General features: G+C 41.4%; 1 protein-coding gene across 4 annotated transcripts in view; it reads left to right on the top strand.

The window, feature by feature from the left end:
* KHDRBS3 (KH RNA binding domain containing, signal transduction associated 3) overlaps window positions 1–26,839 on the top strand; it is a 167,225-nt gene that overhangs the window by 88,871 nt on the left and 51,515 nt on the right. For all 4 annotated transcript variants that reach the window (XR_005017089.1, XM_036830888.1, XM_036830887.1 and 1 more), the window contains exon 6: window positions 11,920–12,115. Coding sequence is in view for 3 of the 4 variants with exons in the window: in XM_036830888.1 (XP_036686783.1) it covers window positions 11,920–12,115 (196 nt within the window). In the remaining variant the exon portion in view is untranslated. The remainder of the gene's footprint in view (window positions 1–11,919; window positions 12,116–26,839) is intronic.

The following is a 26,839-nucleotide window of genomic DNA, read 5'->3' as shown; positions in this document are numbered from 1 at the left end:
TATTTGAAAATTATTTTTAATTTTTGCATTTTTGCCCCCAGAAGAACTCAGTGGAAATTAGTAACACAGACTTTTTTTCACTGGTGACTGTATATATTTTTTCAGGTAGAGTTTTTTGCATGAAATAATTTAAAGTAGGTTTCTTCCATATATCCAAGTTCATTGGGAGGAATAAAAAGTGAGTCCCCCTGCCGAGTGCTGCTGATCGACACACTGTCAGAGCAGTTACAGACAGGTGTTATTGCGATATAAAATAAACACAGATCTGGGCATGGAACCAGGGGGGGTTTCTCTGTAAAAACAGGCTAATAATAATAGGATTTATTGCTGATGATTTAATGAAATAATTTATGTCGCTGTTCAGTAAATGGTAAATGTCTATCATTTCCATTTCTCCTGTTCAATCATAGGAAATTACATATTTGCTATATTCGTTTCCAGTGGCTGTTACAATGAATTACCACAAACTTGGTGGCTTTAAGCAATAGAAATTGGTCATAGTTCTGGAGGCTAGATGTCTGAAATCAGCTTTACTAGGCTAAAATCAAGGTATTGACTGCTCTCCCCCTGGAGGCTGTAGAGGGGGATCCTCTTGTTGACCCTCCCAGCTTCTGGTGCCTGTAGGCGGTCCTTGACTTGAGGCCCTCGCGCTCTGCTCTCTCTCCTTCCTAGCGCTGCCTTCTCGAATCTCCAGTTGCCTCGCTCGCAGAGGGGTACGTGTGATGGTGTTTACAGTCCGCCTGGATGGTGCAGGGTAGTGTTTCCATCTCAGGATTCTTGACCTAATGTCTCATCTGAAAAGGCCCTTTTCTCTAAATCAGGCAACATTCACAGAATGAATATCCCTCGGATAGAGAATACAGATAATAGAGCACATGCAGTGCCATCATTTAGGGGATGCCCTGTTCCTCAGACCAGGTCTTCATTTTTACTGAAGATCATTTCTCATCTAGTTGTCTCGTTTTCAATTAAGTTGAAAATGTTATGTTATGAATAGACAAAGAAGGCAGAAACTTTCTGTTTTGGGAGAGTGTAGTATCTGGAGAGACACCTCCATCTGCCCAGATGAAAAATTATTCCTTTTGATGACAGCCTATACCCTGCTTGCCATTTTAAGCTTTTCCATTGCCTTGGTAGTGGGTATTTTGGGATGGAATTACCGTTCAGGTCACACTTCAGACCCAGTGGTTCGCTTGTGGAGCAATGGCTGGTTCGTGCTGGTCCAGCACCTTACGCGGGGCACTTCCGCTCACCGCGTGCCAAGGAGCCAGGCACCGCCTTCTTCCCTCCACGTGATTGTGGGCTTGCATGGCACCAGATCGTTCAAATACTCTGTTTTCTACAGTGTGAAATACATGTTCTTCTAAGAGGCATTCAGTTGCCCTTCTGTATTTTTTCTTAAGACCTCTCTCCCAGTTGGTCTTTGTTCATTACTTTGCCATGTTTCCTGTGTTTAGCGCCTGCCTCCCCCGGACACCGCCACTGGGTTAAAGGGCGTGCTCTGCCCTTGCAGACCTTTGTTCACACTGCTCCTGTGTCTGCAAGTCTGTGGTTCCGCTCTCAAACCCTCTCACCTGTTTAAATCCTACTTGTCTTTACATCCCGAACTGAAACTTACTTTAACAGGACACTCACATTGTGCCTACTACTGACTGAGTGCTTTCCGAGCACATCACAGATATTAACTAGGTTAAGCCTCATAACAGCCCTGTGAGGCGGGCACTGTTTTGCTAAAGTCACCATTTCACAAATGAGGAAACCAAGGCCAGAGGAGTCAGTTACTTGCCCCAGTCACTCAGCTGGTGATTCTTAGAGCCTGGCTGGAATGCAGGCAGTCTGGTTCCAGAAACCATACCTCTCCCTCTCTTTGATCCTTCCCTTCTGTTTTTATCCAGAATCTTTTTTTTTTTTTCTTCCACCCATTCTCCCCTTGCAGTTTTTCCATAGAACTTTCATTCTGTCACTTTTCTTATATTTTAATTACGGCACAATTAATACAAACTACGATGAAAAGACTTATATTTTTACTACTTTTTCTCATCAGATCACATATAGTAACTTGCTAAGTTAATGTCCATCTACCAGAATAAAAATAAATTAATATGGAAAAGAATTAGGATAGAAAATTACAAAAATCCTAAGGGTGAGATTAATACACAAAAAGGTACATGATATTTTGTAGGGTTGGCAAAATTGGTCTTCACATTATGCTTTGAGCTTTCTAGTGGCCAAAGCAGAGGAAAATATGGTTATAGAATTCACAGCATCTAAATGGCTAAAAACAGTCATAAAACAAAAGATAATTGTACTTATTGCAGCCTAGCGCTTTCTAGTCCTGGGACCACTGGACGGTCACAGGTAGATCCTCGCTACACCCAGTCCTCAGGAAGTCATTTTGATTTTAGCTCCAAAATAAGCCTTAAATCTATTTTTCTTTGATCACCTTTTCCACCCTGCACTCCAGCCAGACTGGTCTCCCTTCTGTTCCTTGAACAGGCCAAGCTCGTTCCTTTCCCTCTCCTTTGCCTTCACTCCTTCACTCCTCCTCCTCGGAAGGCCTGTCTGCAGTTGCCTGCCTGCCCCTCAGCATCCTGTTCTCAGCACACACAGGCACCATGTCAGAGAAGCCTCTGCTGGTCGCCTTGTTTGAATTGGCCGCCCCATAACCCAGAAGCCGGCCCACAGCACCCTTCTTGGTTACATGGTAGCATTTATCAAACTGAATTTACCTTTCTGACTTGTTCACTTTTTCATTGGTTACTCCTCAGTATTATGTAAAACCTTAAAGGCACTTGTGTCCCTAATGTTTGGCATATAGGAGTCACTCAGTAAATACATGTTGAGTGAATACAGTACAATCGCAAATTCTTTAGACTCTTCTGATCAAGTTTTGACCATTTACAACATTTTTTGTTAGTGTAGTTCTTGTCTGTCACGTGACTAGATTACCAGGGTATTAGCTTTTTGGGAATGGTCACATGGACAGCACCACTTTGGAATTTCACAGCAGAACAAGTCATTACTGGAATCTTCATGAATGTTCTCCACTGTTATCACTTCAGGGTAGCTTTCTGCTGAAAGATGTAAATGATCTAAAATTAAATCCTGCAGAAGGGAGTAATAAGTATTTTAATAAAACCTTTTCATTCAGTTTCAAATGAGAGGACTAAACTTACTCCTTTTTTACTTAGGAGATAAGGAAGTTTCTTTACTTCCGTTCTGCCCTGTGCAGCCCTGTGGTACGTCACCTCCCTAACTCCCCGCACGGACCCCAGCAGAGAACACATCAGGGAAGATTAGGACTGATGCCACTCCAGGCAAACTCTCTGTTTAGCTCTGTGGTTTTCTCCGTAGGGTCTCCACCCCATATATTGCCTGCTGCTCTGGTGGTCTGGGCTGGACAGTTTTGAGCCCTCAGGGATGCTCCCTTCCTTTCCCCTCTTCAGAACAGCTGGCTAGTTCTGTGTTGCTTCTCCATTGGCCTTGCCTGGCCCATCTGGCCCTTTCCCCAAGTAGCAGGCAGTGTTCTCTCCCTGCATTTGTTACCAGAAAGAGCAGGAAGAAAAAGTGAACAAAGCAGATGAAGCCTGTCTTTCTAAGTAGTAAATACGCATTCACCGGCATTGGGTGCTGAATGTGGCGGTTTTGTTTCAACTTAGGACACGAGGCTGACCCATTCACGCAGCTTTTATCAGCTTTCATCAAATGGGGAAAATTTTCAGCTACAGTTTCTTTGGAGAGTTTGCCTTCCCCTTATCTCTTCTTTTCTTGGACTGCAACCCCACGTTAGATCTTACGATGGCACTTCCCAGACTGTATGCCAGGGTGCTGGGGTGCTGCATCACACTCACAGGGCTGCCGTGGAGAGTTTACAATTTCCTGGGACCACTGCAGTAATCGGCGGCTTTCACACACTGCATGAACTGTCAGCTTACGTTAATCATTTATGGTTTTAACACTAGGTCGTGCCCCACTGGTTTCAGTGACATCATATCTTTGTAAAACCGGCACCTGAGCAGCTGCTGTGATAGATGTTAGGTAGCCACAGCTGCTCTGCCTGTTGGGCACCACGTAACTTCCCAAACCAGGGGATCAGATGGGGCTCGGTCACTCTCATTTTCTCATCCACACTGATTTTCACATGCTACCTATTCTCTTTTTAAAATGGATTATGAATAATATCATAGATGCTAAAGATTGTTTTAATGACAGAAAATGATACATTCTTCTCCACAGTATCTGAGAAATGTTATCGGGAAAACTGAGTAGTTAATATATGGGCCATAAATATTTCACCAGCATATGATATGATTTATATTATTCCACCAATCTCTATTAAAAAGTCCTTCTTTATCATTAAGGAAAGGCTGGATATAGGAAAATGATAATATATTTCTTTTTCTACTAGCCAAAATTATAGAAATTTCCAATTTTAAAAACCCATTAATTTGAGATGTTACGTAAACTATATGATTGCCTCCTGGATTTACCTTCTGAGGACCTTGTACCACCTGACCTGCCAGAACAGTCACTCTCCTCCCTTCCAACTCTGTGTCTGCTGTCCGTGCCTTTCTTAAAACCCAGACGGTGGCTGACCACACACGTGCCCCGCGCCCCGGGCAGACACTAGAGGACTCTCGTTGCACACGAGCTTCTCTGCTCCTCTTGCCGTAAGACCTGGACTGCCCCTCGGTCGTCAGCATCCACTCTCTGGTCCACGTGCTCTCGGAGTGTGTGTTAGTGCAGCCACGCTGGAGTTGATGCAGGGGAGGCAAAAGGAGAAAAACGTGTGCTTTCTTTTAAAATCACCTTAATAGGCTTTGGGAAGGCAATAACTGAGGCAAATAATGTGGCAAACAGCGAGAAAACTTCTGATAAAGAACTTGTAACTTAAGCGCAGCCTGGAGCAGACACGTGAGAAAAGCCGCTGAGCATGGTTCTCCTGCCTACGGTGCGTCAGCGCAGCCTGAAGCCAGGTGTGGGTTCCCGCTCCTCCTGTCGACTCCAGTGCCAGCTGAAGGAAGGCTTGGATACCCATCAGGCCAACTGACTTTTCCTAGAATAATGTCAAGCAAGCGCCGCTGAGAGGCTGCAGCCCTGTACGGTGGAAGGAGCACAGTGGGTGTTTCCTGCGCAGTGGGCGTCCCCTCCCCTCCCCTCCCCACCCTGGCTCTTCAGAAGTTTTAATCAATTTTTTTCCTCTTTGGCCATCAGTCAGTTGCTGGTGTTAGGTCATTTAATGTCACACATTTTCCTGAGCTCTTTCTCTGACAAATTGAAGTTGCAGAGATGATGACCAAGTCATTGTCCTGCCATTCTGGGATTTTTAAGGGGAAAGTCAGAGAAACAAGTAGTTATGGCAGAATGGCTGAAATAGAGCACGAGGGATATGAGGAAAAGTGAAGCGGAAGCAGAAACGATAGCACAGATCATCCTGAATGGGGGGCGTGGGTACGAACACACTTAGGATGAAGGGAAAGTAATCAGGCAAGGTAGTGCCAGAGGGAAGTCATCCCATGCAGAGGGGCAAAGGCTTGAAAGCAGGAAAAATGGGGCCATCTGCCTGGAGTTAGGGTGTGGCTATGGGAAAATCAGAGTCACCGCCAGCCCCTCCTAGCTGCGTGGTCTCAGGGAACTTCCCTCGCTAAGCCTAGTTTCTTCGTCTGTAAAATGGAGATAGGATGTTGAGCACACATTAATCCATATCCTACTTAATTTTTTAAATGTCTCATTGAAGCCCAGACTGTGGCATGATTCCTTTTCTGATTACTCAAAATGATCCCTCACTAAAAATTGAATTTCTGTAGCACAGATATTTGATCAGTCCTTGGGCAAATTGCACATCTCTCTTAACTCCTTTATTATCAATTTCACCGTCATCACAGAGGAAGAAGACTTGTGCTGCATAGTTCCAGAAGGCAGAAGTAAGGTTGATACTTAGAAATGATAAAGATTTTTGCTATTTTTGTTTATAAGGAAAAAAAGTAAAAACATGCTAGCAATCAGAATTGGAAGACAGTGACAGGCTTCAGAGTACGGAGCGAGCTCTCTGTCTCCAAGGGGATACGTCCCTGGATGAAACGATAAGTTTCTTGTACTTTTAAGAGGGTGGACTCTCTCACACTGTCTTATGTTGTCAACAGTTTTACTAGTAACCAGTTTGTAACTTGTTGGAGAAGAAACAGATTGCATTGGATTTCTTACAGACTGTGTACAATGTAGAATAATGTAACACTTACTCAGTCTTTTTTTTTTTTTTTAATTGCATTGAAGGTTGGATGGTTCGCAGAATAAAGAAAAGAGATAACGACAGGTTTCATAACAGCTCTATAACCTCTGGATCGAAGCTACCCAGAGCAGCACTTGAAATGCAGAGTCTCAGTCCCCAGCCTAGGTGTACTGATGCAGACTCTGCCCCGAAACCAGGCCCCAGGTGATGTGTGTGCACAGTCAAGTGTGAGAGGAGAAGCACGGCCCTAGCACCGCATTTCAGATGATCTGTAAAGGTGGTCAGAGAGCGAGCTGCCAGAGTCCTCTATTCAGAACTTCCAGTCTCCATCAGCCCCGATGGCTTCTTGTGTTTGTTCTGAGGGATTATGACCATAGGCTGCGTTTACCTCTCCCTTCTGTCCAGCTCCTCGTTCCCTTGTCAACCTCTGGCAAGAAAAAACAATATCTCAGTGATTAAGCTTTCAGAGAGGTGAAGGAAAGTTGTCCCATGTGTTAGGGATTCTATAGGAAAATAAATTACCCCTCAGGTCATTACTGCGTCAAGCATGGATCCTTGGATGGATCTCTGGGAAAGCTTATTCTTACTGTGAGACCGGCTAGACCTTGACACTGGATCCGGCAGGCACCCCCTCTGTGATCAGCTGTAGGCCTTTCTCTTCCTGAGGCCCAGGCGTCCCCTGTGTTTCCCAAGGTCACCCAGCTGATAATGCTGGAGCTAGCTTGAGCTAATTCCACGAAATTCATTGTTTTATCATACACTTTTGCTTCTCATGAAATATATAGACAAAGGCCAAACAGTGTGGTATATATACTCTTACTCTATACCACACTGCATCACTGTTGCTAAATGTATGAAATGTACATAAATGTGCTGCTGCTGAATGGATGAAATGAGCACAAATGCGAGTTGTACCTTCTGTCTTCTCTCTCTCCTCACCCTTCAGTTAGCAGCCAAAAGGACAGTATTCAAGACAGAGTCCAAGTAGAAGTCCACATGATAATTACCACTTACTGAGTGCCTGTTTTAGCTTAGGCACTTGATGCAGTTGTAAACCTCACAACTGTTCTGCAAGAGCTAGATGTTATTAACTGGACTTGTAGATGGGAAAACCAAGGTTCAGCAGCCCAGTGATGACAGGACTAGATTTGAGTATTGAGTGTGGGTGTGCTGGAACCCCCATCACGTGCTTTTTCATCATAGCCTAAAACCTCCTATTAATATATAAACTGAATAATTAGTTCCTAATTGACTGAATACAAGAAGTTATTGATCATCCAAAGCACTCTTCCCATGGAAAAAACTTTTCTCAATTATTTTCACATCTGAGTTTCAAAACCAGAAACCAAGGTCACCCTGCTGAAAAATGCAAACAGAAAGAACCATTACAGTCACACCCCTTTGCTTATGAAACTTTCTACTCAGATGTGTTATGTTTCTGCTTTTCCCTTATCCCCGTTCTGAGCAGTGTGGCACCCAATCCTATCAATTTGAATCAACTTTTCAAGTAAAAAATAAGTAAGTTCCCGTTGATTGTCGTTATAAATGTCATCTACTAGGCACTTTTTCTGTTCTCATCCCACGTTATCAGCCCTGCTGTTTATCTCTACCCTGAACTTCATTCGTGGCGTTGAGTGAGCACTGGGCAGTGCAGCGGGACCTTCACGTTGGCCTGTCGCTCCGCGTGCCTTCCTCTCACCAGAGACCACTTACAGCAGTACTGAGACTGTGCTGCTTGACACCATTCCCGTGGGATTTCAAACTCTTAAAAACGAATCTTCAAACTGTCTTTTGTAGACAAGTATCCCGAGCTACATATATCAAATGACTTGTCTAAAATTCTATAAGGGATTCTTTAGTATGATTCCATATACCCAGTGGGCACATAACCTAACAATGTCGATGATGATAAGAAAGAATGGTGAACTTCTTAAATATAAAGTAATGTCTTTCAGTGTGGTAAAGGACATGAATTTATTGAAATACTGAATATTTTGTGATCGATATAGTACCTTGGACGGCAGGGATGGGGTATTAGATAAAGAAGCAGGAGCCTTATTTAGTTTGAATACACACAGATTGACTGAAATATCACAAATGAGTGAGATGTACCATAAGTAGAAACTACTCTTTTCTCTAATCACATTGAAGATTTTTCTAGATGTATACCAGAGATAAAAAGGTGAGTAAGACTATAGATATTACAGTGTCTATCAGTACAGTTCAGAGAGATTGAAATTTATCTAAGTTGCTGATATTCATTGAGTAGGAAATGGGCTAAATACTGTGTATGTCCTACCATTTTTTCCTTCACCATAACACTAAGAAATGGGTTCTGTATCCCATTTCACAATTGAGGAAACTGTCTTGGAAAGTTCAGACTCTTGATTAGTTTGAATGTTAATTGGAAGGCAGAGGTAAATAAGTACAGTCAGGAAATCGATCTGAATCCAGTGTCCTTGCTCTAGACCACCAATTTTATTGCACCGATTTTTATGACCTAGTATGAAAACAAAAAAAAAGATCTAACTTACAGTGCTCAAAAAAGGGATAACACAAGTTGCCTAAAGGTGAAAGTCATGGATTTTGACAGTTTTGAGAAGTACCAGTCAGGTTTTTTGGAAGATGTCCCTCCTTTGGGATTTGTCTAATATTTTTCTCATGATTAGCCCAGGGTTATAGGTTTGGGGAACAAAAACCACAGAGGTAAAATGCTATTTTTATTACATCATATCATGGGAACATACTATTCACATGACTTACCACTATTAGCTCATTGCTTTTTGTTGCTGAATCATCTTCCATTATACGAATGCACCCCAGCTTGCTTATCTATTCACCTGTTGAACAGAGGGCATCTTGGTTGTTTTAGTGACTAATTTCAAAATTTCAAATTTCAGGTATTCACTGCAGCTATGTAGGAAAGCAGTTGACTTACTAACTTTGTATTCCAAGACCTGTTTCATGTGCTGATTAGTTCTAGTTTATTGTTTGTTCGTATGGTTGCTTTGTTTTGTTTTGATCTGGTTGATTCCTTGGGAATTCTTACATGGAAATGTCACCTGCAGACAAAGTTTTGTTTCTTCCTCCACAATCTTAAAAGTTTTATTTCCTTTTCTTGTCCTATTGAATTAGGTAGGACTTCTAGTACAGTTTTTTTTTTTTTTTTATAAGTTTATATATTTATTTATTTATTTTTGGCTGTGTTGGGTCTTCGTTTCTGTGCGAGGGCTTTCTCCAGTTGCGCCGAGTGGGGGCCACTCTTCATCGCGGTGCGCGGGCCTCTCACTGTCGCGGCCTCTCCCGTTGCGGAGCACAGGCTCCAGACGCACAGGCTCAGTAGTTGTGGCTCACGGGCCTAGCTGTTCCGTGGCATGTGGGATCTTCCCGGACCGGAGCACGAACCCGTGTCCCCTGCATTGGCAGGCGGATTCTTAACCACTGCGCCACCACGGAAGCCCTAGTACAGTTTTAATTGGAGTGGTAAGGCTGGACATCCTTGCCTTGTTCCCAATCTTAAGGGGAAAGCATTCAGTCTCTCACCATTCAATATGATATTAGTTGTAGGTTTTTGTAGATGTTCTTTTTTTTTTTTAAACATCTTTATTGAAGTATAATTGCTTTACAATGGTGTGTTAGTTTCTGCTTTATAACAAAGTGAATCAGTTATACATATACATATGTTCCCATATCTCTTCCCTCTTGCATTAGATGTTCTTTTTTAACTTGAGTAAATTTACCTCCGTTCCTAGTTTGCCAGGTTTTTATCATGAATGATGTTGCATTTCATTAAATACCTTTTCTGCTTTATGTGATCTTACGATTCTTCTTCGTGAACCTTCTTGGCGAGGTTGTCACATGGATTTTCACTAATGCTGAAGCAGCCTTTCATACCTGGAACAAATCCCATTTGGTCGTGACGTGTTTAATACATTATTAAATTCACTTTGCTACTACTGTTTTTGAGGATTTTTGCGTCTTTGTTCATGGGAGATACTGATTTATGGTTTGCTTGCTTGTTTGTTTCATTGTATAATGTCTTTAATGTCTTTTGTTTCCCCTTGGACCACATGTCTCTTCCTCGGGATGTCAGAGACCACCTAGCTCAGCTTCCGTCACCCTTCCTCGGCCTCTCTGTCTCCCAGCCCCTTGACCAGTTGTGGCTTCCACAGGTGGACTTAGAAAAAAAATCTTGGGAGGCACCTCCTGTGACAGGTCCCCATAAGGGCTCAAGACCAAGTGGAGACCGGTCACTTCTGTCTTCCCCGGTGGCCCAGGCCAGTCCCAGCCTCTGACTAGTAATGTAGAAATAATTTTCAGGAGGCACGTCCGGTGACCACCCTCAGAGAATGAGTTAGGAAATGTTTCCTCTGATTTTATTTTATGGAAGAGAGTGGAAAACTGATATCATTTCTTCCTTTAATATTTGATAGAATTCACCAGTGAAACCTCTGGGTCTGATGCTTTCTTTTTTGGAAGATTATTAATTATTGATTAAATTTCTTTAATAAACATAGTTTTATTCAGATTATTTAATTCTCTTTGTATGAGATTTGGTCATTTGTATATTTCAAGGAATTAGTCCAGTTCATCAGAGTTAACAAATTTGTGGGCCTAGAGTTGTTCATCATCTTCCTTTTTTATCTTTTAATGTCCTTGAGGTCATTAATGATGACCCCTCTTTCATTTATGATATTGTTGTTGTTTTCTTGTTTAGCCTGTCTAGAGGTTTATTAATTTTATTGATCCTTCCAAAGAACCAGCTTTTGGTTTTGTTAATTTTCTCTGCTGTTTGTGGAATTTGAGCTCTCTCAGCTGTGTGTTTGCTATCCCAATCAAACAAGAGAAGAAGAGAGAACTGGTCTGTAGGCAGCCACGTTATCTGCTTGGTTCTCCTTGTTTGGAGGACATTGTCCATAGGAGGTGGGTCAGGCTATGCCTTTATTTTCTGGTGGAGCCAAATTTCTGTCCTCATTTCTTCATAAGACTTGTACACTTCCTCAAGTTTTAGCTTACATTGGGCTCTTCTGCTTCCTGCCTTCCTCTCTGACTTGGAAGTCTCATTGTATAATGAGACTTTTGTGTTAGAAATACATGAACATGTTGAATTCTACTTCAGAAAATATATGTGTTTATTTAACCTAAGAATGATGTTTTCAGTCCCTAGGTAGTAGATACACTGTTTGGGAAAGTTCATTTTATTCCCTCTCTCGTGGAATCTGATGTCTGTTTTCGTCCCGGGTTTGCCAGCTGTGTGTTCTCAGACAGTCTTAAGATCTGTTTAGGCCTCCGTTTCCTTGCCTGTGGACAAGCCAGGCAAGGCCCAAGCCGCAGTGTTGGAGTGAGGGTTGCCTGAGGCCCTGGCAGGACGTGATGGAGGGGTGCTCGGTGGATGCAGCCTCCCCAGACGTCGGCTTCCTGTTCTGTGTCCCAGACAGACACTGGCTCCTGGGGTTTCTCTGATGTTACCATATTTATTGTTGCTGGACTAGCTGCCTAAATGACTTAATTTCCTTCCTTTAGGTAGGTACCTGTTTCGCATTTGCTTTTAGTTTTCACTTTGCGTATGGTTTCCTTATTTCTTTTTACAGAATTATGGAACACTGATTTTTGTGAGGTATAAATGCATGCGAACAGTGGAATGCTAGAGAATACCATGAGGATTGCTAATTTGACCCTTTTGCTTGCAGGGGAAGGGGAGGAGTCGTGGCCCGGCCGGTGGGAGTCGGGGTACCGCGAGGGACGCCGACTTCCAGGGGAGTCCTTTCCACGCGAGGGCCAGTGAGTCGAGGAAGAGGACTTCTCACTCCCAGAGCAAGAGGCGTCCCCCCAGCTGGGTACAGACCTCCACCGCCGCCCCCAACACAAGAGACCTACGGAGATTATGTAAGTGGAGGTGTTCTGATGATCTGCGACCCAGACATAGCGTCGGGTGTTGTGACCAGTATCCCTCACCTTGCTTTAGCTCTTTAGCAAATGTTTATTGAGTGCTAAATAAGTACTTGGTACCAGAGGCACAGAAAATGTGAACAAAATAACCTCTTTGGTCAAATAACTTAAACCTCAGATATGGAAGATGAGTTTGGGTGGCGGCGAGGTTCAAGACCAGGTCAAGGGGGCGTGTGGGCAGCCCCCAGGAGTGTAGCGTGGCACTCGTCCACGGTCCTCTCCAGGTTGCCTCTGAGCGATTCAGTCATTTAAAAAGCAGTCGCCTACGTATACCAAGCTGTTTTTACCCTTCAGTGTTTCCACTTAAGCTGTGCTGCTGAATACCGATTCTTAGTGGAAATTCTTTTCAGTGAAGAAAATAAAAGTTCCCAGTTTTTTAAATTAATGCATTATCAGTTTTCCCATTTATCATTCCATAATTCTTTGATATAGTTCATAGACTTATTTAACATAAGAGAAAGAAAATACATCCATGGAAAATGGGCGGCAGGGGGTGGGGAGGGCGGAATCTTTAACAAGAATACAGAACCCCTGGGATTCTTACTGTAACTTTCTGGTGAACATAAATGAGGAAGATAAGTACTGGATAGATGTTTCATATTAGTAATTGAAAGTATTAAAGGAAGAGTATATGAACTGTTGTCAAAGAAGGGGAAGTACTGACAGGCCTAAAATGCCAGAACCAGTAGGTTTTCATGTCTCCCTTTAATGGAGGTCTCTTGCTAGGAGCTCAGCACCTCTTTGCACAGTTTCTGGAACTTGCCGTAATCCCTGGGCCACAGACAACTTCTTCAGTGTCATCTGCAGCCACCAAAGGAGCTGAGTCTTTGTCCTGGTCATACTGAACTTCTTATAATTCCCTAAATGGGCTGCGTCCTCTTAGGCTTCCAGAACTTTCCTCGTGTAGCAGCCTCGGCCTCGAGTGCTCCTCCCCCTCATCTGACTGTTTCCTGTTTGTCCTTGCAGACTTAGGTCAGCTGTTACTAGGGGAACTCATGGGAGGCAAGAGCTGGCCTGTTGAGCATCACCGCAGTCTCCCACCTGACCGTGGCCGCTGGCAGGGCAGGGACGGAGAGCTGCACCCCTTTGCACTGGCAGAGCACACGCTGGGAGCTCAGCGAGTTATATTCTGAAAATAAGTGCCATGGGGACAGCTTCACCATTTGGCTGTTCACTTGGGGAAGGCTGTGTCTGTGTCTCGGCTCTGTGTTCTTTACAGTTGGACGTGGTCGTGTTTACTAGTATTCTTACCAAGCTGGCAGTTGTGCCTCAAATTCATCCACAAAGGCTGAGTCTCATGAGAGTAGCAGAGACTGAAGGAAAGGAAACGTTGTGAAATTCCTTTGAGGTGGCCCGGTGTCTGCTTTTTTCCACCTTGGCGTGCCTTGAGTTCCCTCAGGTTTGGGTGCTGTAGATGTGGCTGGATGGTGTCGCCGTAATCGCCAAGGCAGGGGGTATGGGAAACCTGGATCCTAGGCCCCCCTGTGCTATAAACATGGTACGAGTCAGGCAAGGTACTTAGCTTTTTTTGGCTAAATCCATCAATCCACCTGTCTCAGAAAGAGCCAGTGCCTTCTTTCCATACATTAATTCATCTTTCCACTCAGCAAAGATCGATTGAATTCCTACAGTGTGAACCAGACACACACATCCTCTGTCTCAGTGTGTATACCCTGGTGAGTCTCAAATGAAATTAGATGAATACAAATAAAAATTTCTTGAAAGGTTAAAGTTGAGGGGAGCAAAAGGAAGAGAAATTCAAGGCACTTGGTTTTTCTGTGTTTAGCTCTGAGTTTTATTGATAAGTGATGGGAAAGGCATGAAAACAGTCGATTTGCAAAGTACTCTGTTGAGTTAATAACACCCCTTCCCATCCACTACCACGGCTAATGGGATGATGGCAGAAGAATATGTGTCCTGTCAGGAGCAGACAAGGGCTGGAGGGCTCTGAGCAGAAAGGCAGCCCGCGTCGCGTGAACCCACACTCACGCCTGGCGCTCTCCAGGCACGCGTTGTCCCTGAGGCTGCATTTCCAACACAGCTCGTACTCATTCTGCCACACCACAGCGTTGCCTTCAAATAACAGACGGCCACGTTGGCTGTCTTGCTTATAATTTGCCATTGGTCTTAACCGTTTGAGATTCTAAAGATTACTCGCACTGTACGCTTAGCTTTGCAGCATGGGAAGGGGAAAAAAAACCTTTAAAAAATTATTTTGTTTATTTGCTTATTTCTAGGATTTTAGATCATGTGGGTATACTACAAAATATCCGACTTAGCCTGGGTCCTGGAACCCCCAGAATGGTTATTCATTCACGTGGCAAGTGGGAAAGTTGAAGCTGGTCTTCTTAGAGTATACTAAAATAACTATTCCATTGAACTGGAATAACCATAAATTAGACTCTAAACTCCGTGGGAGTAGGGACCCCCGACCCCACCCCTGCACCCACCTTTGTATTCTCAGCACCTAGCATAACGTCTAGCACATAGTCGGTCCTTAGTACATGTTTGCTGAATGGATGAATATTCTCAAGACCGAGTTTTTAAAAATTGCCACCTGTGGAGAACCCACCCCAAATGCCTCCTGTGTGCTTTGTCGTTTTTAGTCACTTAGCGGTTTATATCTAACTTATTAGCATGTCACTGTGTAGTGCAATCTTCACTTAGTATACGTCTGTTTCTAGATTGTAGACTTGTCAGGAAAGGCACTGTGTCTTGTAATTAGTCTCTAGCCACTAGCATAGTTTCTGGCACATTGTAAGCACTTAGTAAATGTTTACTGGACTAGACAACCCTGCACAGAGACCAGGTAAGTTTTCCTAACGAAGGTTGCCATTGATCTTTTCTAAGTCAATTACTGTAACCGTCCCGTGGGAAGAATATGATAGTTGGCATTTGGAAAAAGATCTTCCCTTCATTATTCTTGTGCTCAGAGGGCAGTTGCAGGTTACAAAGACGTAAGATTGATTCTGTGTAGCTCCTGAAAATAACAGAGTCACGTATGATAAGTCTGATCTCAGTATGAGAATGCTTTCAAGAAGGACGTAACATTTAACGAGAGACTGCTCTCCATGAGGCACTTCCTTATATGTCATGTCATGTTGTTCTCACAGCCACTCAGAGAGGTATTGTGATCCTGTTGTACAGGTGAGAAATTCAGATGTGGGAAGTTAGTGTCTTTCCCCACGTCACAAGGGTGATACAGAAGGAGCAGATGCCGGGTTCACGATGTAAGGCCTGTATTCTATCTTGAACAGCCCGTGCTTGATTGAAACCAGCGCTCTGCGAGCTGAGATGATAAGGTCTCCTCACCTTTGGGGAAGGTGCAGCAGATCCTGTACCCTGCTGTCATCAGGAGTGCAGCAAAGGATGGCAGGAGATTACGTAACCTCTGTGGTCCCTTGCAGTTTAATAATTCTCTGGTTAAAAGCTACCTTAAGTAGGGAAATGAGAACTGAGAACCATTAGGAAGAATGGGATGGGTTAGGATTTAAAAAATAATAATAAACAAAGCATTATTACATTGATTGGCAAAGAAAAAAAATGAAATAGCACTTTCACTGTTTAAGAATTTCCGAGCATCTGTATTTCTAAAAAAGGCTTGTCATTCCTTTGGAACTCAAAAATGTAATTTTTAATGATTTCCTTGAAATACATTTGTGGTAATAAATGTTCTGTTTCTATAGAACTTGTTGGTTATATCTAACCAATTCAGTTTACTTATTTTAACTCTCATTTAACATTTAGTATCTGAGGCCATTATTTCCAGAATAAAAGATGCAAAGAAATCATATCAGTTGCTTATTTAAACAAAAAAGGGGATGAAACCTATTCTTTCAAGATCCTGCCACAACTGGTGCTTTTTTGAGAAAGTATACATTTCAGTCCTTAAAATACTCAGTATTCGTCTGATTATGTATACTAAAATGAAGGTATTTCAATACAGTTTTAGGCCCAAGAAAAAACTCAATGTATGGTATATGTAAATTTTTTTTAGTAAATAGTTATAATATGCCCATAATAAAAATGTTGCCTATTAGCCCAAGCAAGAAAGCCTGATAACTTAAAGGTATTTTCTTGTCGAAATGTGCCTATTGAAATTGGACTGATTTTTCTCAAGGTGAGTTGGTGAAGATAACTTGGTCATTTACAATGTCATCTGAGCCCACTGTTCTTCATCGGAGTCACTGTCACAGAATATTCCCTGAGTATGTGTCATTGAGAAGAACATCTGTTGGCAAATAAATCTGTTCCACTGTAAGAAAGTTATTATCACAAAAAGTACATGTAACACACAGTAGCCATTTGAATAGTATAGGCTCACCACCTCTCCATGAACACCAGTCTTCTGAGAATAACTCTGAGAATACAAGGCAATTCAACACGATTAGCTTTTTTCCAAAAAGGAAGAAAACAGATAATGGATGTGTTTTCAACCATTTGAGTACAAACTGGGACCTGCTGCTCCACTTTTCACTTAGTAAAGTTAGAGATAATTACAGTAACTTCTCATCTCTTTTCGAGAATAAGAAGCACCTCTTCCCCAAAATGACATTGATTAATTACTTATGTCCAGATAATTAAATAGCTGACAAATAATTAGTGTAACCCAGAATATATTCAATGAGAGCACTTTAACAATTCAAAATGTCGTTGTAATTACACAAAAGGACATGTTTGATTCTTGCTGACCGAGCCCAACTTACATGTGAATTTCTAAAGTGAAGTCATTTTTTACACATTGCTTTAGGCTCCACATACAAAGAAAACACACAAAGTACAGCAGCCCTCCATTATCTGCAAGTTCGACATCTTCGGATTCAACCAACCACAAACAGAAAGTAGTTTTTAAAAAGTTCCATAAAGTTCCAAAATTGAAGCAAAACTTGAATTTGCCACATGCAGGCAACTATTTACATAGTATTTTCATTGTATTTACAACTATTTAAATAGTATTTACATTGTATTACTATAAATAATCTGGAGATGATTTAAAGTACAAGGGAGGATGCGTAGGTTATATGCAGATATAACTACATATCTGTTTTATATAGGAACTTGAGCGTCTGGGGATTTTGGTTCCGATGGGGTCCTGGAACCAATCCCTCGTGGATACCGAGGGACGACTGTAGCTGCGTATTCCCCACACACTCAGTCTGGTCGTTTTATTTACTGTCTCTGAAAAATCTTGTCCATTGCCGTGATTTCACGTGACATTTGTGTGTTAGTGACTACTAGATCTGCCTCTCCTCCGAGCTCTCTCTAGGGCCCCTTCCTGAGTCCCTCCCTACAGGCCCGCAGCTCCGTGCAGGCTGTGTGTGGCCCGCAGCTCCGTGCAGGCTGTGGTGTGGCCTGCAGGGGCCTTGTTCCTCCCAGGGCCCTCGTTGAGGGAACAGCACCTCCATGAACCCAGGCGCCCAGGATCTCGTTCGTTCATCGTCATTCCCTGCATTCACACGGTAAACACGGCTCACTTCTTCATGAATAACTGTTTGATCTCCAGTTAATCTACGTCACAGCTGCTTTAGGGAAGACGCTTGTCCTCCTGCGTCTTAGGAAACATTCTTGCCAACCTCCCCGCGTCCAACTCCTGTGTTCTGATGATGGCCTCTCACAGTGCCTGCACTTTCCACAATTCGTAGTTACTTGTTTGTATATCGTTTTCACGTCTGACTTCTCGCTAACTTTAAGTCTTTGTTTACTCTTTTATTCCTACCACCTAACATATAGTAGTCCCTCAGTAAATGCTGGTTGTTTATTTTATTTTATTTTATTTTTTCAATTTAATTTTATTTATTTTTTTATACAGCACGTTCTTATTAGTCATCCGTTTTATACACATCAGTGTCTACATGTCAATCCCAATCTCCCAGTTCAGCACACCACCACCACCACCACCCCCCGCCGCTTTCCCCCCTTGGTGTCCATACGTTTGTCCTCTGCATCTGTGTCTCAATTTCTGCCCTGCAAACCGGTTCATCTGTACAATTTTTCTAGGTTCCACATATATGCATTAATATATGATACTTGTTTTTCTCTTTCTGACTTACTTCAGTCTGTATGACAGTCTCTAGATCCATCTGTGTCTCTACAAATGACCCAATTTCGTTCCTTTTTATGGCTGAGTAATATTCCATTGTATATATGTACCACATCTTCTTTATCCATTTGTCTGTTGATGGGCATTTAGGTTGCTTCCATGACCTGGCTATTGTAAATAGAGCTGCAATAAACATTGGGGTGCATGTGTCTTTTTGAATTATGGTTTTCTCTGGGTATACGCCCAGTAGTGGGATTGCTGGGTCATATGGCAATTCTCTTTTTAGTTTTTTAAGGAACCTCCATACTGTTCTCCATAGTGGCTGTATCAATTTACATTCCCACCAACAGTGCAAGAGGGTTCCCTTTTCTCCACACCCTCTCCAGCATTTATTGTTTGTAGATTTTCTGATGATGCTCATTCTGACCGGTGTGAGGTGATACCTCATTGTAGTTTTGATTTGCATTTCTCTAATGATTAGTGATGTTGAGCAGCTTTTCATGTGCTTCTTGGCCATCTGTATGTCTTCTTTGGAGAAATGTCTATTTAGGTCTTCTGCCCATTTTTGGATTGGGTTGTTTGTTTTTTTAATATTGAGCTGAATGAGCTGTTTATATATTTTGGAGATTAATCCTTTGTCTGTTGATTCGTTTGCAAATATTTTCTCCCATTCTGAGGGTTGTCTTTTTGTCTTGTTTATGGTTTCCTTTGCTGTACAAAAGCTTTGAAGTTTCATTAGGTCCCATTTGTTTATTTTTGTTTTTATTTCCATTACTCTAGGAGGTGGATCAGAAAAGATCTTGCTGTGATTTATGTCAAAGAGTGTTCTTCCTATGTTTTCCTCTAAGAGTTTTATAGTGTCCGGTCTTACATTTAGGTCTCTAATCCATTTTGAGTTTATTTTTGTGTATGGTGTTAGGGAGTGTTCTAATTTCATTCTTTTACATGTAGCTTTCCAATTTTCCCAGCACCACTTATTGAAGAGACTGTCTTTTCTCCGTTGTATATCCTTGCCTCCTTTGTCATAGATTAGTTGACCATAGGTGCATGGGTTTATCTCTGGGCTTTCTATCCTGTTCCATTGATCTATATTTCTGCTTTTGTGCCACTACCATATTGTCTTGATTACTGTAGCTTTGTAGTATAGTCTGAAATCAGGGAGTCTGATTGCTCCAGCTCCATTTTTTTCCCTCAAGACTGCTTTGGCTATTCAGGGTCTTTTGTGTCTCCATACAAATTTTAAGATTTTTTGTTCTAGTTCCGTAAAAAATGCCATTGGTAATTTGATAGGGATTGCATTGAATCTGTAGATTGCTTTGGGCAGCATAGTCATTTTCACAATATTGATTCTTCCAATCCAAGAACATGGTATATATCTCCATCTGTTTGTATCATCTTTAATTTCTTTCATCAGTGTCTTATAGTTTTCTGCATACAGGTCTTTTGTCTCCCTAGGTAGGTTTATTCCTAGGTATTTTATTCTTTTTGTTGCAATGGTAAACGGGGGTGTTTCTTTAATTTCGCTTTCAGATTTTTCATCATTAGTGTATAGGAATCCAAGAGATTTCTGTGCATTAATTTTGTATCCTGCAACTTTACCAGATTCATTGATCAGCTCTAGTAGTTTTCTGGTGGCATCTTTAGCATTCTCTATGTATAGTATCATGTCATCTGCAAACAGTGACAGTTTAACTTCTTCTTTTCCAATTTGTATTACTTTTATTTCTTTTTCTTCTCTGATTGCCATGGCTAGGACTTCCAAAACTATGTTGAATAATAGTGGTGAAAGTGGACATCCTTGTCTTCTTCCTGATCTTAGAGGAAATGCTTTCAGTTTCTCACCATTGAGAATGATGTTTGCTGTGGGTTTGTCGCATATGGCCTTTATTATGTTGAGCTAGGTTCCCTTTATGCCCACTTTCTGGAGAGTTTTTATCATAAATTGGTGTTGAATTTTGTCAACAGCTTTTTCTGCATCTATTGAGATGATCGTATGGTTTTTATTCCTTAATTTGTTAATGTGGTGTACCACACTGATTGATTTGCCTATATGAAAGAATCCGTGCATCCCTGGGATAAATCCCACTTGATCATGGTGTATGATCCTTTTAATGTGTTGTTGGATTCTGTTTGCTAGTATTCTGTTGAGGATTTTTGCATCTATGTTCATCAGTGATCCTGGTCTGTAATTTTCTTTTTTTGTGGTATCTTTGTCTGGTTTTGGCATCAGGGTGATGGTGGCCTCATAGAATGAGTTTGGGAGTATTCCTTCGTCTGCAATTTTTTGGAAGCGTTTGAGAAGGATGGGTGTTAGCTCTTCTCTAAATGTTTGATAGAATTCACCTGTGAAGCCATCTGGTCCTGGACTTTTGTTTGTTGGAAGATTTTTAATCACAGTTTCAATTTCATTACTTGTGATTGGTCTATTCATATTTTCTATTTCTTCCTTCTTCAGTCTTGGAAGGTTATACCTTTCTAAGAATTTGTCCATTTCTTCCAGGTTGTCCATTTTATTGGCATAGAGTTGCTTGTGGTAGTCTCTTAGGATGCTTTGTATTTCTGCGGTGTCTGTTGTAACTTCTCCGTTTTCATTTATAATTTTATTGATTTGAGTCCTCTCCCTCTTCTTCTTCATGAGTCTGGCTAATGGCTTATCAATTTTGTTTATCTTCTCAAAGAACCAGCTTTTCGTTTTATTGATCTTTGCTATTGTTTTCTTTGTTTCTATGTCATTTACTTCTGCTCTGGTCTTTATGATTTCTTTCCTTCTGCTAACTTTGGGTTTTGTTTATTCTTCTTTCTCTAGTTCCTTTAGGTGTAAGGTTAGATTGTTTATTTGAGATTTTTCTTGTTTCTTGAGGTAGGCTTGTATAGCTATAAACTTCCCTCTTAGAACTGCTCTTGCTGCATCCCATAGGTTTTGGATTGTCGTGTTTTCATTGTCATATTTCTCTAGGTATTTTTTTATTTTCTCTTTGATTTCTTCAGTGATCTCTTGGTTATTTAATAATGTATTGTTTAGCCTCCATGTGTTTGTTTTTTTTACGTTTTTTTCCCTGTAATTCATTTCTAATCTCCTAGCCTTGTGGTCAGAAAAGATGCTTGATATGATTTCAGTTTTCTTGAATTTACTGAGGCTTGATTTGTGACCCAAGATGTGATCTGTCCTGGAGAATGTTCCGTGCACACTTGAGAAGAAAGTATAATCTGCTGTTTCTGGATGGAATGTCCTATAAATATCAATTAAATCTATCTGCTCTATTGTGTCATTTAAAGCTTCTGTTTCCTTATTTATTTTCATTTTGGATGATCTGTCCATTGGTGTAAGTGAGGTGTTAAAGTTCCCCACTATTACTGTGTTACTGTCAATTTCCTCTTTTATAGCTGTTAGCAGTTGCCTTATGTATTGAGGTGCTCCTGTGTTGGGTGCATATATATTTATAATTGTTATATCTTCTTGGATTGATCCCTTGATCATTATGTAGTGCCCTTCCTTGCCTCTTGTAACATTCTTTATTTTAAAGTCTATTTTATCTGATAATGAGTATTGCTACTCCAGCTTTCTTTTGATTTTCCATTTGCATGGAATATCTTTTTCCATTCCCTCACTTTCAGTCTGAATGTGTCCCTAGGTCTGAAGTGGGTCTCTTGTAGACAGCATATAGATGGGTCTTGTTTTTGTATCCATTCAGCAAGCCTGTGTCTTTTGCTTGGAGCATTTAATCCATTCACGTTTAAGGTAATTATCGGTATGTATGTTCCTATGACCATTTTCTTAATTGTTTTTGGTTCGTTTTTGTAGGTCCTGTTCTTCTCTTGTGTTTCCCACTTAGAAAGGCTCCTTTAGCATTTGTTGTAGAGCTGATTTGGTGGTGCGGAATTCTCTTAGCTTTTGCTTGTCTGTAAAGCTTTTGATTTCTCCATCGAATCTGAATGAGATCCTTGCCGGGTAGAGTAGTCTTGGTTGTGGGTTCTTCCCTTTCATCACTTTAAGTATATCATGCCACTCCCTTCTGGCTTGTAGAGTTTCTGCTGAGAAATCAGCTGTTAACCTTATGGGAGTTCCCTTGTATGTTATTTGTCGTTTTTCTCTTGCTGCTTTCAATAATTTTTCTTTGTCTTTAATTTTTGCCTGTTTGATGACTATGTGTCTCAGCGTGTTTCTCCTTGGGTTTATCCTGTATGGGACTCTCTGTACTTCCTGGACTTGGGTGGCCATTTCGTTTCCCATGTTAGGGAAGTTTTCGACTATAATCTCTTCAAATATTTTCTCAGGTCCTTTCTCTCTCTCTTCTCCTTCTGGCACCCCTATAATGCGAATGTTGTGGCATTTAATGTTGTCCCAGAGGTCTCTTAGGCTGTCTTCATTTCTTTTCATTCTTTTTTCTTTATTCTGTTCCACAGCAGTGAATTCCACCATTCTGTCTTCCAGGTCACTTATCCGTTCTTCTGCCTCAGTTATTCTGCTATTGATTCCTTCCAGTGTAGTTTTCATTTCAGTTATTGTATTGTTCATCTCTGTTTGTTTGTTCTGTAATTCTTCTAGGTCTTTGTTAACATTTCTTGCATCTTCTCGCTGTTTGCCTCCATTCTTTTTCCGAGGTCCTGGATCATCTTCACTATCATTATTCTGAATTCTTTTTCTGGAAGGTTGCCTCTCTCCACTTCATTTAGTTGTTTTTCTGTGGTTTTATCTTGTTCCTTCATCTGGTACATAGCCCTCTGCCTTTTCATCTTGTCTGTCTTTCTGTGAATGTGGGTTTTTTTCCACAGGCTGCAGGATTGTAGTTCTTCTTGCTTCTGCTGTCTGCCCTCTAAGGCTGGTTGTTTAGATGGATGGACAGACATGGATGGATGGATGGATGGACAGACACACAGACAGATGATTACCTTAGCCTCCTTAGTCCCACCTTTGCTTGTTGTCCTGCCCTAACCCTGGGTCCTTCCCTTGAATGATGTATTACTCATATTACTTCTGGTGTGCTTTCTGGTATCTAAAGTCTGATGATGCTACTGCCCCGCCAGCCCCAGAACGTAAGAACTAGTTGAGAAGTTTAGGAGGATAAAGTTGAGATTCTTCTAAATGATGTCTGAAGGCTTTCTTCACTGCCCTCTTCAGCCTCTTAACCCCCTTCTGTCCCCACATCATCATTTTATTTCAATCAATACCTGTACTGCAGTTCCTTAAACATACCAGGACTGTGTGGCTATCTGTGTATGTACTATTGCTTCTCTTCTAATGCCTTTTTTTGTTCTGTCCCTACCAATTCTTTTTACTATTTATTCTTCAGCTGTGAAGCCTTCCTGGTCCTACTCAGGCACCCCTGGGTGCACGTGATGCCTGCCTCAGTGTCTGCTTACTTGTCTTTGTTCCCTGTAGGGTGGAATTCCTCAGGGCAGGAACTATGTCATTTTTTTTTTAAATCTTAGTTTGCCCAGAGCCTATCACAGGGCCTGACATTTTGGAGATACTAAATAAACATATGGAGGATGGCTTTTATTAATGTCAACTAATTCTGTCATTCCGTGTGTCATGTGCCTTGTTAAACATACTTAGTGAAATAAAACTAAAGCCAATTTTAGCAAACATTTAGTGACCTAATAAATTGGAAAGACAGTGCAATTTAATAAAGAGGATATTATTCTGAGATGTAAAATACTTGGTTTCTAATCCTCCTTATTGTCTGTATCACGTCTGTTTTTTTTTCTTGTGTAAACTAACCTTTTTAGTTTCTTCATCTGCAAAATGCAGGTGATGGTACTTTACCTATAAATCAGCAGGTTAGACCAGATGCTGTTCTAACCTCTTTTCCAACTTTAAAATTCTATAATTGGTTGTTTTCTGAAATTTACTTGGTTTCCACTCACCCTAAACATGTTCTTTTAATAAGAAATTGTATTTTCATCAAATAGAAATCTTGATATTGAAAGGAAAGTCACAAAATAAACAAAGCAAACATTCTAATGAGAGAAACAAGCTAAAGGTGAGTGGCTCTGAATCTTTTGAATTCTAAAACAAGTTTTGAAAAATAATTTTAAAAGTGAGATCTCTTTTTAAATGCAAACTCACCTTTCAAGATTTATAATCTAGAATTGTCTTAGAAATTTTAATCATATTATTTTTTAACTCATTTAATTATGGTTGCATCAGCCTTCTATTCATGGGAGGTATTTACCATTCACTAATATCCCTTGATATCTTAATATTGTGTAATCATTTAAGCTTTTGAGCCTGAGCTGATGGGTTAATCACCTTTAAACATACGTACAGTGGGGCGTTCTAGATGAAGTCGTATGAGTTCATCAGAATATGAAAGCTCTCTCAGGTACTTGAAATGCTCTGATTATCCAGCTGTATGGTGTTTACTGAACAGAATGTGGAATTGTCCTCAAACCACCCCATCTGGTGTGGCAGTGCCTACTTGAGCGAGGCAGGGGATGGCTGGGCACATGAAGGACTTTTATACGTTTTAGAGAAGGATGTGCAGGCTCCTTGAGGCTGCTGGGCCATAGGAAGTAGCAGAGCCAAGTACATCTGACTAGAGCACCAGGCGCTTTTCTCTTCAGATGCTCCCATCAGGGCCTCCCCACGGGGGATGTGGTGTGCAGTGGCGCATGTGGTCCCCCCGTGCTTCCCCGTACGTTGCTGCCCCAGCCCTCACAGTGCTGCCGGGTGGTGTCTTCTCCCAGACAGGAGGAAGGAAGGAAGGTCACTAAGCCACAGACACAGGGGATAACCCAGCCTGCACTGTGCAAGGGTGGACATCCCATCCAGTGGCCTGCGGGCTGAGAAGTGGGTGAACTGAGATTGGATCCCGGGTTCCCTAACCCGGGGTCTGAAGCTTTTATTCACAATATTCTCACTTGTATAGTGTTTATGACCTAGAAGAAGTGAGAAAATAAGTGAGGAAAGAGTATAAGAACCAGAGCTGGAGACACAATCGTAATTGTATAGCAAAGGCATCCCTAGCCATGGACCTTTCTTCCAGATTGATGCCCTTATCTGGTCTGTCTGAGTGACTGAAGAGGATCCTGAGCTTTCTAGGTGCTTCTTTGTAAAATCATCAACTTCAGTCTTAAGGTCAGAAGTTGCTGCTTTAATTTATTATATGTTTGGAAGGACAGTATCTGAAGGAGATGGCTTCATTTGGAAACGATCACAGAAGTGCAGGACAGTTTCTCCTAACTGGTTTAGTCTTCTAATGTTTTTCTGATTCCGTAACCACAGGAAAACAGTGTACTCTTCAACTTTTAGAAGTTGATGGAAGAAAAGGCAGCTGCCATTTGTTGGGTATTTACTTTATAGAACGTATTAGTGTGCCGGGCACTTCTCCTGTATCGTCTTATTCACTCATCACTTCAGCCCTGTGAGGTAAACGTGATCACCAGACCGTTTAGAGAGGATGACTAATTTTTCCCAAATCACACTTCTAGTAAGTAATGAAACCCACATGCCCTTATTTTTCTTCACAAGCACTTTTCTCAGCGCTTTACGTCGATATGTCATATCCTTAAAACACCACATGAGATAAATATCAATACTTTCTAGAAGTCATACAGCTGATTGGGGCAGAGCTAGAATTTGAAGCCCAGCGTCTGGCTCCAGAGCCCATGCTCTTAACCAAAGATCCGGTGCTTCCTGGACAAGTCAGTTTCATCTAATTTAAAACTCTGTTTGTGGACAGAGAAACTGACAAATGAATGGGAAAAATTGCTTAATCACTTCAGACATGAGGGTTCCTATGTGAAACTTAGAGCAAGAGGCCGGTGATTGAGTAGTAGTTGGTTTTACTAGTCCTTCTGCAACTACTGGAGGGTGTGTCCTCATAGGACTTCTGCCATTGGTTAACCTAACCCAAGTGTGAAGGGTCAAAGAGACAGTTTAAATGGGAGCAGAAATCTATACCTTGTGTTTGTACACAAAGACATGCCTTTCCTGCCTGTTCTCTAGCATCAGACTCATTAAAGCTGTAGGAAAAGAAACTTGTCTCAAGAAAGACGCTGCTACCACCATCAACAGTGTCCTTGTCTATAAAATGTCTCCGCAGGGACCACCATTTCTCCGTTTGCCCTAGGAATAAACTCTTCTGAAATTTTGTCAACTAGGAACATCAGTGAAAGCCTGTAGGGAAAAACCAAATTTATCTTTAAAATGTACACATAATTCTGTGATGTAGACTTTGCTTAAAGACTCAGGGAAGTCACGTTCCTTGTCATTCTTCTGAGAGCTCACCTGAAGTTTTAATTGTATGACTAGTCTGGGAGTTTCGGTCCAGATGAGAGTTGTACTAACGGCAAATTTTCCCATTGCAGTGACTACTGGCGTAATTTTTTTGACAAGTAATTTCTAAACTGCTTCAATTATCTTGTTTTCCACAGTGAGAAATTTAATTAAAACAGAGTTACAGATTGTGAAAAGGTTATTTATGAAAATGCATTTTAAATGTGGATTGAAAAGCCTAGGGACACCTTTTTATTTTAGATAAAAAGATGAAGGTTCTGTAATTTTTTATATCCATTTTACCAGAAGCAAGAATAAGAGCAGTGTGCAATTTACTTGAAATGTCTATCAGGAGCTTCACAAATCTATCTCTTTCCTAAATTGCTTGAAAACTTGACCT

This window comes from Balaenoptera musculus, chromosome 17 (genome assembly GCF_009873245.2).
Source record: "Balaenoptera musculus isolate JJ_BM4_2016_0621 chromosome 17, mBalMus1.pri.v3, whole genome shotgun sequence".
NCBI classification, from domain to species: domain Eukaryota; kingdom Metazoa; phylum Chordata; class Mammalia; order Artiodactyla; family Balaenopteridae; genus Balaenoptera; species Balaenoptera musculus.
The sequence above is the reverse complement of the archived record's forward strand: the minus strand, read 5'-3'. Positions and strand labels throughout refer to the sequence as shown.